The 18,074-nt window shown below is 42.4% G+C and overlaps 1 protein-coding gene across 1 annotated transcript in view; it reads left to right on the top strand.

Annotated features, from left to right (window-relative positions):
- Sod2 (superoxide dismutase 2) overlaps positions 1-17,582 on the top strand; it is a 47,669-nt gene extending 30,087 nt beyond the window's left edge. Inside the window, exons 4-5 of the mRNA XM_080268150.1 lie at positions 12,139-12,296; positions 16,071-17,582. Coding sequence (XP_080124276.1) covers positions 12,139-12,296; positions 16,071-16,235 — 323 coding nt within the window. The 3' untranslated portion in view covers positions 16,236-17,582. The remainder of the gene's footprint in view (positions 1-12,138; positions 12,297-16,070) is intronic.
- The last annotated feature ends 492 nt before the right edge of the window (positions 17,583-18,074 follow it).

Raw genomic sequence — 18,074 nt, 5'->3', positions numbered from 1 at the left:
TATTTTTATAATTATTATTATTTGTGGTTGGTGGGGGCACTCACCATCCACTCTCTCATTGTAGTGCTACTGTCACGTGTCTGCCCTTTCCTCTCCTCCATCCTTCTTTCCTTCCATCCTCTTGTCTTCCTTTCCTTCATTCTTTCCTTGTCCTTCTGCCTGCGGGTAACTTTACACTCCCTCTTATGGCTTTCTTTCCTTAATTCTTTCCTCTTCCTTCTGCCTGTGGGTGACTCTACATTGAGTGACAAGCCAAATGGTTTCCTTTGCACCAGGAAACCATTTACTATGCTGGGTGGTAACCATATAACCAGATTTTGGCACCTGGTGGTTTAGTGGGTAATTATTGCGTTCCAATCGGATTGAGCCAGTGAAGGTTTATATCCAAGGGGTGGTTGGAGTTGATTGCTTATGTGATGCCACTCAGGGATGAGTGAGGCTGGTCACTCTCATCTTAAATGTCGGGACCAATTGCCTAGCCCCGGGCTCCTATGCTCCTCATGGGGCAATGTAGGATTGGATGATGATTATTATTTTATTATTATTATCATTATTATTATTTTTATTATTATTATTATTATTATTATTTAGAAGGAATTTGAGTGTAAAGTGGAGGGACTGTAAGAAAATGTTCTGGAAAGAGGTGAAAAGAGTAAGACAGGGTGGAAGTGAAGTTATCAGGGGAGTGAAAGATAAAAATGGTAGATTACTAGTGGAGAAGGGAGAAAAAGTGAGCAGATGGAGAGAACACTTTAAGGAATTGTTGAACATAGAGGATGGAAGTAATGCGAGTATAAGTGGCTGGGGAATGGCTGGGAGAAGGAGGGAGGTGAGAAGACAGGAAGAAATCAGTAGGATAGAAGTTGTGGAAGCAATGAAGAAAGTTAAATTGGGGAAAGCCCCAGGAATTGATGGAGTGTGTGGTGAAATGGTGAAGCATGGGGGAGAGATAGTAGTAGAATGGATGTGGAAGATGTGCAGATTGGCCTTGGAGGAAGGTAGAGTCCCAGAGGATTGGAAGTCAGGTATAATTATTCCTGTGTACAAAGGAAAAGGGGAAAAAGAAGTGTGTGGTAATCATAGGGGCATTTGTCTTCTTAGTATAATAGGAAAAGTGTATGGTAGGATACTTATTGACAGAGTTAGAGAAAGAACAGAGAAATTAGTTGGAGAAGAACAGGGAGGCTTTAGGAAGGGAAGAGGTTGTGTAGATCAGATATTCATTTTTAGATCTTTAGTGGAAAAGTTTCTAGAGAAGGGAAAGAAGTTATACGCGGCTTTCATGGATTTGGAGAAAGCATATGACAGGGTGGATAGACAAGGATTGTGGAAAGTGTTAAGAATATATGGAGTAGATGGGAAGTTGTTGAATGGTGTGAAGAGTCTGTACGATGGTGCGAAGGCTGCAGTGCGTGTGGATGGTGAACTAAGTGAATTTTTTTCTTTGAAAGTTGGGTTGAAACAAGGATGTGTCATGTCTCCATGGTTGTTCAATCTGTACATGGATGGGGTAATAAAAGAGGTACAAGGTGGGGTAGTGGATGTTGGAGTGGCCCTGTTGAGAGAGGATAGTGTTTGGAAACTCCCTGTACTGTTGTTTGCAGATGATACTGTGTTGTTGAGTGAAGACGAAGGGGAGCTGCAAGGCTTGGTGGATGAGTTTGGGAGAGTGTGTAAGAAACGGAATCTAAAGGTGAATGTAGGGAAGAGTAAAGTGATGGTCTTTGAGAGAGGTGAAGTCAGTGAATGTACAGCGAGGTTGGATGGTGAGGAATTGGAAAATGTGAGTACATTTAAGTACTTGGGTAGTGTGATGAGTAAGGATGGAGGTTTGGAGGGTGAAGTGCTTGAAAGGGTACAGCAGGGAAGAAAGGTTGCTGGTTCTTTGAAAGCAGTGATAAGAAACAGGGAAGTGAGCATGGAATTGAAAAAGTTACTACATGACAGTATTGTGATACCAACTCTAACGTATGGAAGTGAAGCTTGGACGTTGTTGGAAGGACACAAGTCAAGAGTGAGAGCAGTGGAAATGAGTTATTTAAGAGGACCCTGTGAAGTCATATGGAGAGACAGGCTGACGAATGAGGATATAAAGGAGCGTTGTGGTGTGGATGTGGATGTGATAGGAAGCGTTATGAGGAACACACTGAGGTGGTTTGGCCATGTGGAGAGGATGGAGGGTGAAAGACTGACGAAGAGAGTGTATGTGAGTGAGGTGGAGGGGGGAAGAGGGAGGGGGAGGCCAAGGACGAGATGGAGGGATGGGGTGGAGAGGTATATGAGAGAGGGGGGTGTGAATTGGGAGCAGGGCAGTGAAATGGCAGGGGACAGTGCGACTTGGAGGCGATTTGTTTGTGGCCACCCCAAACGGGATTGAGGGGTCTGGCAATAGATAGATAGATAGATTATTATTATTATTATTATTATTATTAAAGAACCAAGCTGTTAGGTTCTTATCTATGGTGTTGATAATTAACATGAGTGGGACGGTGTTTATAATTAACAAAAGTAGAGACGGACATAGTGGGAGAGTTTGACATCCCATGGGTGGAAAAGTGACAACACTGTACACAGATGACGATCCCACCCAAACTGCCTTCATAGAGTGGTCGGACTATAGTGTAGGACTGAGTTGGGAATGACTCAGCACTCTGAAAGTCCCCCATTGAAACCAGTCTTTACTGTTATGTCAAGTCTCTCTCTCTCTCTCTCTCTCTCTCTCTCTCTCTCTCTCTCTCTCTCATTATGGAAGGTCTGTGGGGAGATGGCTGCAATATTTTTTTTGTAAAATTATACCTAGAGTTTCTTTTGTCTTATATGAAGAGCTCAGTGGCATAACTCCAGATGTACCAAAATTGAATAGAGAAAAGAGGATTGAATACAGTCAAGACCGGTATGTGATGGGGTTACGCCTAGTGAAAACCTATGAAGAGGATTGAATACAGTCAAGACCAGTATGTGATGGGGTTACGCCAAATGAAAACCTATCACATACCAGTTTTCCATAAATTGATGTCGATTTAACATGGGTTCATGGAGGATACATTTGGGAAGGGGCACATAACCTAAAAAAAAAAAAAAAAAAAGAACTTAACCTTTTAGGCTTGACCTCAGCACCATGTCATCCACTTGGGGAAGTATCCTTCCCAGACATGATTTCCAGTTCACAGGTTTCAGTTGGAAAGGCACAAGTCAAGAGTGACAGCAGTGGAAATGAGTTATTTAAGAGGAGCCTGTGGAGTCGCATGGAGAGACAGGCTGACAAATGAGGATATAAAGGAGCTTTGTGGTGTGGATGTGGATGTGATAGAAAGTGTTAGAAGGAATACACTGAGGTGGTTTGGCCATGTGGAGAGGATGGAGGGTGAAAAACTGACGAAGAGAGTGTATGTGAGTGAGGTGGAGGAGGGGAGAGGGAGGGGGAGGCCAAGGACGAGATGGAGGGATGGGGTGGAGAGGTATATGAGAGAGGGGGGTGTGAGTTGGGAGCAGGGCAGTGAAATGGTGGGGGACAGGGCGACGTGGAGGCGGTTTGTTTTTGGCCACCCCGAATGGGATTGAGGCATCTGGCAATACATAGATAGAAGTTTCAGTATTTCACACACACACACACACACACACACACACACACACACACACACACACACACACACAAATTATCACCACTTAGTATAGCATACTGCACTATTCATTGTACACTTGCAATGCTATTTGGCGACAGCGATGTATTTTAGTGGCTTTGCACGCATGAGATGGTATAGAAGGGAGACAGTCATAGTGAATATAAACACTGGGTAACTATCTTGATTCAAACGCCAGACTGTTAACATGCGGGCATACTCGGGATTATCGTACATGGCCACTGAACTTACAGTATAAGCAAATTCTGTGATTGTTAACCGGAAACTGTGTGTGTGTGTGTGTGTGTGTGTGTGTGTGTGTGTGTGTATACAGTCACCAGAAAAAATATTAACATATTGTAACATGGTGCTTCGCAGCTAACACAGAACCATCCCCTAGAAGTGGCCAAAATCCGAATTCTTCCCTTTCTTGGTGATACTTAGTCCAACAGTTACACGGTACCCACTGCCTGTGCTAGTGGCGCCAGCCAATCAAAACTCGCAAAACTTGGCCCCACTGCCTGTGTTTGTGATGCTGTCGAATCAAATCTCAGCATGCGGTCATGTAATTATGTTGAAAATATCGTGGCCACTTGAGTTAGTGTAAACTTGGCGACAGTGAACCACGCCTGGGAAAAATTAACATCTCTCATGAGCCTGATGTTCTTCAATTTCGTGAAGAAAGCAGAAGAGCAACCTTTGCAAAGCTTTGCAGGATTCCTGGGTATGAAGGAGTTGCTGAGGAGGATGTGACAGCCTTAGAGCAGTAGAGAGAGGAGACAACAGTGCTGGAAGCAATGTGTTGAGTTGCGATGATTGATGAGGCACAGGTAGAGCAGGAGGCAAGGCTGGCTGCTGCTGGCACCGCCTCACCTACTCTGGACCTCCCCATGAGCATGCAGCTTGTCACCGAGATCTTACATGCTGCTGAGATCCTGAAAGAGGCAGTCAAAAAGGAACCCAATGAAATGTCATCAGGAAGTGCTCAGTAATGTGGAGAATTGTGTGCGTCATTATGCTGATTTGCACAGAAAGCATGTCAACCGAAGGAGTCAGTGACTCATCACTTAAGTTTTTCCAGTGTCGTCAGGACAAGAGAAGAGTGGTAAAGGAAGTTGAACAACAGGCAGGTGCAGCACCTTTCCCTGATGACAATAATTCTTCTGTGGATGGTTTCAAAGGCTTTATGAGTGAGGTTGAGGAGGAGGAGTAACCACTACCACCTAGTGACTGAAATGGCCCTTCTCCAAGGGGTCAGTAGGACTACCTACAGCCTCGGAAAACACCCATCCTTCCCATCAAGCTCACCAGCACTCACCTTAAAGGTCAGTAAGTTATTCATAGTTTCAAAATTTGGGGGAGGGGGGGGGTAATTTTTTAGGGGCACTTTTTCAAGGCTTATTGACAGTATTATTTATTCCTGTAAATTCTTTTATTTGTCCAGTTTGGTTTTGGTCCCACTGGCACCCATGTGTGACAATGTTCCCGTGTTGGACACGAGGGTAGAGGGTACTGTAAACAGTGAGTCTTCGATATATGAAAGGGATAGGGACCAAGAAAAACTTTCGTAATCCAAAATTTCGTATATCGGAACAAATTTTCCCATTGAAATGTACATAGATATGGGGGGATGCGTCCCAGGACACCCTCGGACCCCCCACCAAAACTTTTCCCCTCCTATTTTCAAGTAAGTAATACTTGTAGAAGTAAGTAATACCTGTAGATGTAGAGAACTAGGTGGCCATTTTCTTGTACATCTCCTTTTTCTTGGACACAGTCCTAGTGGTGGAAGCTGCAAGGCCTAAAGCACGCCCAGTCTCCGAGACTTCCTGCCCCTCCTCATGGCGTCATATTTTCCAATTTCCTCTCCAGAGTTAGAGTATGGTGCTGCTGCTTCTTTGCAGCAGGCTACCCCGATGCTGGAGATGATGCAGGGTGCTTGGGAGGCATGTCTAAACAATACGAAAAGGTGTAGAGCTGCAAAAATATCCTCACATACAGCAAAGCTGCGAGGAGGGACATGGACTTGGTTCTGGGACAGTTCGCTGTGAAGTCTATTCACCATCAAAACATGGACGATTCCTAGTCAGGACAATTCGCACCCAAGATGATTCTCCGTCATTCTATAAATATACCTGTACTTAATATTAATTTATTAATACTATAATAACTAATTTTATGGGGAACTATCAAGGTCTGTGTTCATTCAACAGCGTAGGCTTTGGATATTACAGTATTTATAATTTGCACTTGTAGTCAATAATTAACTTGCTTCTGCCTCGCTTGTAGTCGACTTTGAATTGTAATCTGGCGTCTCCCATAGCTGTCTCCAGTAATTTTTATTGTAATTTTTGGTTGCAGTCAGTTGAAATTGATTGATTAGCTGAGAATGTAAACATAATATGAATATTATTCGTATAATTTTAGAGTATGTTGATCATTCACTTGAGGTTTTTAGGCATTTATATAAATGCCAATGTCTCATATGTAACCTTATGTTAAACGATGAAGTGAAACATCGTACGCCACCTGATTCACTTTTCAATACATTTACGGTATACAGTGGGGCACCAATTTTCGCGCCTAATTGGGTCCAAAAATAATGCGCGAAAGTGGAATTAGCGAAAGTTGGGGCATTGTCTTTATGGCAAAAAGGCTAATTGGTTCCTGGTTATCCTAAAGTAACATCAGATTTTCATTTTCACTTGCAATACAGTACATCAAATCACTATTGTACATTGCATTGTGAGATACAAACAATAAAAACTGTACAGTACACATTATATGAGGAGAAACATACCACAGAGACTAGGTTGAGTGTTTAATGGATGTTGGGGGTAAGTATCCGAGGCGCGTGGCGGGCTTATTTAGCCACGCCAGACGTATTGGCGCCACCTCTTGCTGCCTCTCTACCACTCTCTCTCTCTGCCTCCTCAGATGCAACTTGATGCAACACTTCCACTCTGTGCTGAATTTCCCTTTGTGCTAGGTTCTCTTGAACAAATCCATCGAAATCTTCATCCAGGTTAAGCTCCTCTATGGCACTGTCAGTAGGGATAGCACCATGGTTGGCTGCCCCCTCGGGTTCCAATGTTACTTCCACCTCCGTTATTTCCTTAGTCTTCTGCAGGTAGCGTGTGATAAGAGCCTGCTGCCCTTCATGGATGCGTTTATTGAACACTTCACCAATCAGACTTAGTGCTGATTGAAAGCAAGCAATAATTTTCTCCTTGTTATCAAACGTTAATGCCTCTGCCTGCTCGGTCGCTGTTTCACAAGCGACGATCCACGATGACAACAATGCTGTTGTTGGGGCTCTTTCTTGCTGTTGCTGCTGTACTGCTTCTACAGGTATTTGTTGCTCCTTTTCTTCAATATCGTCTTCCTCCATGATATCCTCGATGATTGCTCGTACACAATGGCGGGAATGGGTGGACAGAGTGTTGACATGACGTCATTCAAGATGGCGGTGGGTTGCGAGCGGGCGGTGCAGGAAATTCAAAGTTCAAAATATTGTCCCAAACCCAAAATTTGTGCGCGAAAATCGATTTTTTTCAAGCGAAAGTGGAAGTTAGGGAATATTTGGTGCATGCCGCGAAAGTGGATTCCACGAATCCTGCTGTAGCAAAAGTTGGTGCACTACTGTATATATTTTTTTCTGTTAATACCAACTGTTTGATACAATATGTTACATTTATTATAAAAAGAATAAGCCACCATGATCTTTATATAACTCATATAAATTGAAAACTAATATACTTACTAAATAAACTGATATGTAAATAAATGATGGGGAATCGACCTGACAGCGAATTGTCCTGAAACCGTGGGCTCGGCTGAGAATCATGCGAAAAACTGTTTACCAGAGAGGGGTTAGTTCGTTTCCTCGCCGCAAGTGAGCACCCATTTTGAAATATTCATATTTCCTTTCGTATCGCTTTTCATATCATTGAGAGAGATACTTTCGTATTGTGGAATTTGTCTTTTATTCATCGCTTTTGTAACATCAAAAATTCGTACTTCGGGTTTTTGTTTATCAAGGACTCACTGTATGCAGTACACCCTCAATATAATGAACTAATTTGTACCACACCCTTGACGATAAGGCCAATATAGTAATCCCCCATTTATCCGATGTAATAGAGCCAAAGGCATGTCCGGAAAATGGAACTGTCCGGATAATGAACTTCTCCCCTGGCCCCCCTTCGTACATAACTTTGAAAGCCATTGTAAAAAGCCACTACAGTACATCATACAACACTTTTTCCTGTTGTTTTACACTACTGTATCTGGTCAAGCAGACCAATAAACCACAGCCAAGCAGTTACCATGGTCAGACCCATCAAATGGCCGACATCGGCATGCCGCAGAAAGCCCATAACCTTCTGTTCCGCATTGCATCTGTCTGATTCACACTCGAACTTCTAAAAGGAAGTGAAGTGAGATACTTGGGGCATGAGGACAGCTATGAACTCCCATTTTATTCCTGTATTTATTCTCTCTCTCTGCACTGGGTGATTCCACTTCCTTTTTTACTTCACATATTTTCATCTTCGTCATCACCTTCATCTGCACCTTCCCTTTCATTTTTACCTTCACTTTCACATTCACTTTGACATTCACATTCACTTTCCTACACACTTCCATGCTTGCTTTCACTTTCACTTTCACCCTTACCATTACACTCACTTTCACTGTTATTTTCATTTTCAATGTCAAGTTCACCTTCACGTGCATCTGTACTTTCTCACTTTCACATTTACTGTTTCATTCACTCACCTCACTTTCACTTTCCTATCTTTTACTTTCACTTTCACATTCACTTTCACCTCACACACACACACACACACACACACACACACACACACACACACACACACACACACACACACACACACACACACACAGAGTAGGAGCTCACCAACAAACATCTAATTGGTGCCAGAAAAATGCCATTATTAGTGAAAATGTTATTTGCATGATATTAAAATATAATAGTACAAAAGGTTTATTGGTGCTGCCACCCCAGGACTTTGCCCATTTTCCCCATGTGAAGCCTTCCTATCACTGCTTTTTTTTTTTTGCTGAAAATAATCAGATTAGTTATTAAATCATTGTGTGTAATATAAAACTCACCTAAGAAGATGTTTGATGTGATGATTGTTCCGAGACATGGGCCTGGAGGCTACTGTGGCATTCCCTCTGGCCCCTCGCTGGCCTCATCCCCACTCCTGCCTCTCATGCCAGGGTCACTCACTTCCATCAACTCTTCATCAAACCCCACAAAGTCAGTCAGGCAAGTCCCCAATGTCATCAATGTCTTCATCTACTTAACCCCACTCTGTCGCTCTTCCTCGGCTGGCCGGCGTTGTGAAAGAAAGCAAGTGATAACGTGACTGAAGGTGGACATTCACTTGGTCGTGATACTGTTTCTGGTATTTTCTTGAAATTTGATTTACAAGTCCAATCATTAGTCTTTTATTTTGATGGCTGCTCTTTCTCCGTCTCAGCAGGCTTGAGTTGTGGCATGAGTGCCAACCAAACGTGTTTAATGGTTGCTGATGTATTATTCCAGGCTTTGATTAAGAAATTTACAGCCTGTCAAATGTTGTATTTCCTCCAGAATGCAGCAACAGTGATTATGATGGGAGTTGCAGGTATACCAGGTGGAGCAGGTGGGGCTGTGGAGTTGGAGGGGGAGGCGGCTGGTGAGTCAGATGGGGCGGTGGAGGTGGAGGGGACAGTGCCAGGCGAGTCAGGGGACGTGGCGAGTGGAGGATCCTCCATCTCCTTGCTACTGCTCACATTTTCAGGATTTCCTTCATCTCTTCTTGTTTGTCTGGTTCAACAATACACACTCCTTCTTTTGCTGTCTCAATTCACCCACTCCCATGCATGTACCCCATCCATACTCCCATTCTCTCACACTCTCACCTCCCCATTTAGTTTCAGTTAATCCACATACATCAACTTTTGCACCCTCAGGCACCTAGACAATCTCTCTTTCTTTCACCTCATCATTTGCATCCCTTACATTCCATGTTGCAGTCCATACCATGTCCTTTGTTTGGTCCTTCGTTGTCACCTGTTGGTCAGTCCTGGTCCGAGGCTTCTCGTTCGTATATTTAGTTGTTTTCCGGGGAGGGGCACTAACTCTCTGTCAGCCCACTTATTGTCACGTAGGGAACATGTTTTGGTTGGTTATAAGGTTACCACCCCGCATTGTAAATGCAGTAATCTCTCTACTATCCGACGTAGTAGAGCCAAAAGCATGTCCGTAAAGTGGGCCCCTGACTCCTGGACTGGTACTTAAGGAACCTAACCCAGCCTAACTTTGAAAGCCACCTAAATAACTCCCTACCGGACATGCATAGCGCCTATTTAAACCTATTTAAGACCCTATTCACACCAATAATGGACATACTGCATGAAATAAATGAAAAGGAACCAAAGAAAGAGGAATTATAAGTGACTGTACCTCAGCCAGAGCACTTACAGCACGTCTGTGGCCGCCTTCTCTAAGGCTTTGGCAGTGGTGAAAATGCTCTTGAAGCATGTACAGTAATCCAGTGTTGTGCTGCACTTAATTCTTTGCGCTGTGAGTTATAATTGTTTAACACTGCACATTGTTTGTAACTGCACCACGCCAGTTTCAACCGCCAATTTGCACTCCACAGTGCAAATCCTTTGTACTCTAAATTCTAATTTCTTAACACTGCACAACACTGTAAATTCCCGTGTGGTCTAGTGGCGAGGTATTGAAGTTTATTCACTGCTTATTCACAAAAAACGAGCTCGTGTGGCTTCCATTGCGATAAGCATCTACTCGCGATCGAAGTTAGGCAGTAACTGTTGGACAGTGTTGGTGACGGGGAAACAGAGTTGCCAGATCACAACAGCCACGTTACCAAACTCCTCAATATTTATTCCCAAATTTAACTTTTCATTACCAAATTCGTAAAGCTAGCATTTATTCTTCAATAATTAAATATACAAGTGGGAATACATGTAATCACTCTCCTTATAATTAACAGCATGTTAATTATTTTCACACTATGTAGGCTAGTAGATTAATCAGAGAGAGCAGATAGTCCACCATCTCCATCCTGTGTATCCTCATATGTGTGGAAAATCCGTTTGGTAAGGCATTATTCTGATTCATTACCAAACGAACTTTTCATTACCAAATTGGCCCACATTTGGTAATGAAAATACCAAATGGCAACCCTGACAGGGGAGGGGGGAGGAAGGAAGGGGTGAATGGGCCATGGTGTAAACAGCTGTTCGGCGCCATGGGGCAATTTCAAATTAGGTGTGGGAAAAAATTCGGATTTTGGGGGGATTTTTTTCTTTTTTTTGGCCATTTTTGGGTTCCTAAGGTCCAGGCCCACAATATCCGGTAAGTGGGGTGTCCAGAAAGTGGGCATCCGGATAGTACGGGGATTACTGTGTTTTCCTGGTTTACAGGAAATCATTTGTCTTGCCACTGATTGTACAGTAGAGCTACCCTAAAAACTGAGTACCGCTAGTATAACTTATTAAATCTGTCTTGTAAAGTCCTGGTCTGAGTTACATAGAGTCAGAGTTGATGATTCTACCTTAAGCTCTCATTGAAATTTACTGAAAGGGTCTTCTTTAACACCTACACGCCGGGGGGGGGTTCTGATTTCACACACTCATCCCTGCAGGGGATTTCCATGATTTGGGAAAAAATACCCTTACTTCAAACCCTAATATCGGCCAAGCTGTAACCATCCTTCCATCCATCCATCAGCCAATCCTACATTGCCCCATGAGGAGCATAGGAGCCCGGGGCTAGGCAGTTGGTCCGGACATTTAAGATGAGAGTGACTAGCCTCACTCATCCCTAAATGGCATTACATGAGCAGGAAACCCCAACCACCCCTTGGATAGAAACCTTTACCGGCTCGATCCAATTGGAGCGCAGTAATCACCCACTAAACCACCAGGTGCCAAAATTTGGTTATATGGTTACCACCCAGCATAATAAATGGTTTCCTGGTGTACAGGAAACCATTTGGCGTGTCACTCAGTGTAGAGTCACCCACAGGCATAAGGAAGACAAAAGAGTGAAGGAAAGAAAGACAGAAGAGGGAGTGTAAAGTCACCCATAGGCAGAAGGACAAGGAAAGACTGAAGGAAGGAAAGACAGAAGAGGACAGAAGGAAAGAAGGTTGAGGAGAGGAAAGGGCAGACACCTGAGAGCAGCACTACATCGAGTGAGCAGATGGTGAGCGCCCCCACCTACAGCTAGAGATACATAAGACTCAACAACTCTTCCTCTTTCAAATGGAAGTATCCCCATGTCTCCAGGTGGTCCCGTCTTTGAGTAAGGATCAGTTAAAGTTCAAAGGGTGGCGGGAACACGCTTGCGGCTATACACGTCAATTGCTGTTGCTCCGCACCCAAAATCGTGACGGCTATACACGTCAGGCTGCGCGTAGGGGTTAACAGGAAGTGCAAATTAGAACTATGTTAATTATATTTTACATTTCAGGAGACCTTTTGGCTGCAATCAAGAGAGATTTTGGCAGTGTTGAAGCAATGAAGACTCAGCTGTCTGCAGCAACAGTAGCAATTCAGGGATCTGGCTGGGGTTGGTTGGGTTACAACAAGCAGAAGGGTGCCTTGCAGATTGCTACATGTGCAAATCAGGTATCTCTCTCTCTCTCTCAACCTCTTAAATCTTATGATATACTGATACATAGTGCTTATTTCGCTGGCAATGCTCTTGATTAGTTCTCCCAGTTCTCTCACTGTTGCATTGTCTTTTTACTTGCATTTTAGAGTTAGCAACACTCCATCCTTTGGTGGAGAAAGATCAGGGTGATACTGATGGTGATTGGGTAAAACTGGGCGGTTTTGCCACAACGTCAATACTGTGCTTTCAATTCAAAGGCCCATAGCTCCCAAACTATTGCATGGAATCGGCTTCTGTTGGCCTTAGGTTTTAGAAGAATGCCGACCTAACAAGGTCATGTGAAGTTTTGATCCACTGTGCAGAAAAATGGCATTGGAAAAATGAAATTGTTTACCAAAAAATTTTCAGCATTTATTGCATCAATATAAACTGGAAAAAGAAAAGATCAATTAACTCATTATTTACATGTTTCAGATTAAAAGTGGTTCAGAAATGTTTGTATTGTTCACACACACACACACTCTTGCACGCATGCATGCACAGAACAAAACAGTATCCTGCCATGCACTCGTGCCAATGGAGTGCTACCGACCATCTTACCAATCGTGAAACAATCGGTGAAACAGTGTTGTATGCCATCGATGTAAAGTTCGCCCAATACATGGCATAGACCCTACTGTATGGTAGCTTGGGCTGCCTAGGCCTAGTTATAATGAGTTGTGCATGATGTGTAATGTGGTATTACAGTATAACAGTAATAACAATATAACAATAACGGCAACAAATAGGCCACGGCGAAATTACTCTATCGGGTGGGATAATTTCGCCACGCCACTTTTTTTTTTTCTTTCCCCCAAGAAATTGTGGTGTGGGCCCCCCCCCCTGCCTTTTTTTTTTTTTTTTTTTTAATCCAAAAATGATTATAGGTATCTTTCACAGAAGGGCGGAACGTATAGATAAAGCAGTAAGAATGTCAATATTCCATATGTGGCAGTTTGTATTTAGCAAAAATCACCGTTCACATCGAAATTGCCCCATTTTACCCTATACTTTTAAACAAGAGGGGTTAGTTACAGCCTTTATTAACTGCTCCACAATTGGGGGCATGAATGATGAGTGAATGAGTGTGGTCCATTTAATTGGGCAGACTCTGGTAAGCTATCATTGTCAGGTTTTCTTGTTCTCTGAACCTTGTGTCAATCCTTCCTTTGGTGGGAAAAGATACCTGGATGATGATGAGGAGAAGGTTGAAAATCATGTGTTGATAGCAAGAATAGAATGTAAAAATACATCATTGGGCCAAAAGGAATGAGTGGATGGAGATCGATAAACTTTGTTTCATTATACATCCAGCTGGTTTAGTTTAACATTAGCCCTTCGTGGTTTAGAGGTTAGAAAGCTCCAGTCATAGTGATGGCCTTGCATAGATTTGATCTCCAGGAGGTGACTGGAGGCTTTTTTGATTATGTACAGCCACCAAGGGAACAAGGTTAGTCATCCTCCCTGAAATATGCTGGACTGTGGTAGCTTACCATTAGGCTTCTACACCTATGAGTGGTTAAAGTGGGTTTGTCTGTTTTTATGTGCACATTCACATCCTGTAACTTTAAATCCAAATTACCACCTAATCCATCAGCTAATTGAAGAGCATGTAAAAAATATTCTTGTATCATTTTCTTGGTCTTTTGTCCAACCAAAAGATAGTGTTGCGTAGGATCAGAAACTAGGAAAGAGAAAGTACAAAAGTGGTATAATCAGTGGCATGTCAGTGAAGTGATTCAGTCAGTCACTGACACATTCATACCTCCAGAATCCTAGCTACACCTCAAAGGCCTAACTATCTGTTCAAACTGATTTTTAGGGTAGGGTTATTCTTCTGGATACATGTCACATACAGTAACCCCTTGGTATGAATGAGTAAAGTATTAACTAGGGTTCTGTGCTTTAAGATCCCTTGTACCTCATTTTAAATACTTAATCTGTTAACCCCTCTAGCCTAGCCACATCTTGAATTCTAGAGAATGCAAAATATTCTGTTGTTTTGGGAGGAATAAGTATTATGGAAGATTGCTCAGTGCTGGGAGAAAAATTTCAGTCAACTTATGTTTGTGGCTGTATTCAAGTGCTGCCACTTGTTGCATCTTCACTTACACGACCACCCAGTACACGCCTCACTGACTGTTAAACACATATTTATGTAACATCAGCATCATCTCTGATGTCAAGACTTTAGTGAAATACTCTAATGTAAGGGTGTGTGTGAGTGTGTGTTTCATGTACATGTTCAGTGGTGCTGTGATGCCAGACTGGCTGACTTCTCTCTCTTTGACTAGCTCCCTTGCATATTTGCCTAGTACAGTTTCATATTGCAGCACCAGTAACCACAACCAGTGATCACATATGTGTGCACCCTCATATTACTGTGTAGAGATTGTGCATAGATATCCTATTCTCAACACGACTCATTCACCAGACAATATCACTGACTTTCACACCCACTGCAGCACCAGTGACCACACAAACTCCCTCATTACTGTGTAGAGAATGTGCATAACCTGGTTATGACTGAGCACCTGCCACGTGGGAGAGGTGATGCCCATACCATGATGCAATCGGCACCACTGCTGGGTGCACTTTTTAAAATCGTTTTTCTGTATTTATAAACGTGGGCATTCGAGGCTACTTCACGGATAAGTGAACTCATGGATGTTGATCCCATGAATATTGAGGTGGTAGTGTTACACAGCATTTTTTGTGTGCATCAGTGATATACACTGTGTTGATGTACATTAGTGATGAGTTTTCCATGAATGTTGGCATGTGTCAGGGATCAGTCTTGAGCCCCTTATTGTTTATCATGGTGCTTGAAGCCCTCTCACGTGACTTCAGAAATGGACTCCTGTGGGAGATGTTCTCTGCCGATAATTTGGTACTGATTGCAGAGAATGAAAGGGAGGCATAGGAAAGATTTAGGAAGTGGAGAGATGGTATGGGGCACTAGGGCTTAATAGCAAATGCAGATAAAACAAAAGTGATGGCATGTAGGGCTGGTGGCAGTACTGTCAGAGAAAGGGGAGAGTGGCCACATGCAGTTTGCCACAAGGGCGTGGGAAGTAATTCATTTTGTGTAGTGTTTGTAATAAGTGGATGCATTAGAGATGCAGTGGTATTAGAGGTACACTGAGAGATAATGCTGATATCATATGTGGGGTGTGTTGGGGAGACCATGTGGAGATTGTCAGTCATGAAATGATTGATCTTTCTGTTGAGTATGTGGGGGAGTTATGTTACTTAGGAGATGTGTTATGTGCTGGAGGTGGGGCCAGAGCTAGCTCTGTGGCTAGAGTGAGGAGTGTTTGGAAGAAGTTCAGGGAGCTGTTGCCTCTCCTGATGGGACTGGATTGTATTGGTGTTTTGATGAGGAGTGGTAGATTGAGATGCTTTGGGCATGTGGAGAGGATGGGGGATGACAGTTGGGTGTGGAAGGTGAGAAGTGTGAACATTAAGGGTAGGGTTGGAAGAGGCAGACTGAAAAAGACCTGAAACTAGGTCATAGAGTGTGACCTCAGGGATAAGGGACTTGATAGTGAGCCTGCTAGAGATTGAGCGGCATGGAGAGTCACCATTAAGTGATCCAGGCCAGTGCTGGAGCCTTTATAAACTAAATGAATCAGATTCTATATGTAATACATTTTTCACAATAATGAGTTTCATTTTCCTGTTATTCCTTGTTTGACGTTTCATAACCTTTTATATCATTCTCTGTAAAATAACATATTTGCTTCCAGGATCCTCTGCAAGCCACCACTGGTCTTATTCCTCTGTTTGGCATTGATGTGTGGGAGCATGCATACTACCTTCAGTACAAGAATGTTCGCCCTGACTATGTTAATGCCATCTGGAAGGTGGCCAACTGGAAAGACATTGCAGCTAGGTTCAATGCAGCCAAGTAAGGTGTCCAGATGTAATTTGTACTCTAAATATGAGGAGAAGAGACAAGTGGAGTTGTTCAAATATTTTGGCTGTGCTGACTGACTATTAGTACACTCGAAAACGAGTTGCTTTTTATTTTACTATTGACCCTTATACTCTGTTTTTAAATGTCGCGGCACCGTCTGATTTTGTGCATAAAAAAAACGGGTGGGAACTTTGAAACTGGTCTATTTTGTTTGCGCTTTTATGCACTTGAAATACTAGACAAAGTATGGGATAGCAATATATCACTTGAAAGTTTAGAAGCTGCTCTTGGCCATGATAAAATCAGAAATAAGGAATAATGATCATGAGGAGACATAAAAAATAAAAAAAGCGATGTTGCTGGCCAAAAACATCAAGAATTTACAACTCGTATAATATGTGTACAGACGCGAAACTTAGTGGTGTTTGAAGTCATACAGGTGTATATATATTACTAGAAGACATACAGATTATTCCCTGGGCCTCTTATGGTAGCTGGGGTAGCATTCTGGGCAAAATCCCTTGTTTTACTTGGGGCACATGTAGCATATCCATGCTCACTTATTTCCATCAGTACTAGCCCAAAACAGCACTGTCATGTAATATCAAATGTCACAACTTATGGCTGAAATACTCATTTACCATTGATATATATATATATATATATATATATATATATGTATGTATGTATATACAGTATATATATATTAGCTATTTCACTTATAAATGTGCTAAAAAGGATAATATTATAGCATGTACCCAGTTTCCACTAACTCACAGGCAAAGATGGCAGACATACTACACTCCATTTGACTCTAATAAAAGCTGGGACGTGTTTGGATAGCTATAGAGAGAGTAGGAAACGATGGGCCAGTCATAAGCCTCAATGTGTGACATCTAGCCTCAACTAGAACAAACGTCCCATTCTGATAGGAGAGGGAGATTTGAAGGGTGCCATGATTGTGGCATGACGGAGTCTGCCGTGTCTGCCATGATCGTGCATGACAGAGTATAAGGGTTAATAATACATGTATATATTTACAGGTTTAGCTTACCAGATTTTTCATGTAAATTTTCCTTGGATAAAACATTGTGTTCATGTTTTTGGTTCTTCAGAAAAGTTGTATCATCACGCTCTTTATATTTTAATTTTTTGTGGTATCTTATACAGTACTATATTACCTGGAGCTGAGCTACATCATATTACTTAGTTATGAAACTTGCAGTTTATTCCCTGCTCAGGATGTGATGTAATTTATAATTACTGTTGCAGGTTATAGTAAAAAAAAATTATATTAGATAATTGGATTGTGTATTATTTATAGGCCTTTGTACATGGTAAAGGAGACTGTATAGTTACTGTTTCATTTCCCCACATTTTTGAGAGTAGAAAGTGAATAGTTACCCATGTCCTTTGGAAATACTACTGTGTGAATGTTGTCAGGTCACAAACCCTGAAGCTAACCTTACACAACACTCCCAGGTGGGGAGATCAACCACATTTAGTCAGTACAAGTATGGCTTACTACACATCCATCTCTCTCAAACACCTATGCTCTGTTCCCTGAGGTAGGCTAGCCATGGATGGCAGCTGGTCTAGAAGAATGGAAACTGGCTTGACCCCTGAGGTTCTTTGTAAAAGCTGGCGACAGTAAGGGCATGGGGCAGTGTATTAAAAAAAAAAAAAAAAAAAAAAAAAGAGAGAGAGAGAGAGAGAGAGCACACCATTATTGCTGGGGTTACTTGGCACTCAGTATTACTGGTAATTAATTTCAGCAGGTGAAAAGAGGTTTACCTATGCATGCATGTTCAAGGCCATCAAAACATTAATGTAA

Source organism: Coenobita brevimanus, chromosome 26 (assembly GCF_032717465.1).
Source record: "Coenobita brevimanus isolate Jiangsu-jjx chromosome 26, ASM3271746v2, whole genome shotgun sequence".
Lineage (NCBI taxonomy): Eukaryota > Metazoa > Arthropoda > Malacostraca > Decapoda > Coenobitidae > Coenobita > Coenobita brevimanus.
The sequence above is the reverse complement of the archived record's forward strand: the minus strand, read 5'-3'. Positions and strand labels throughout refer to the sequence as shown.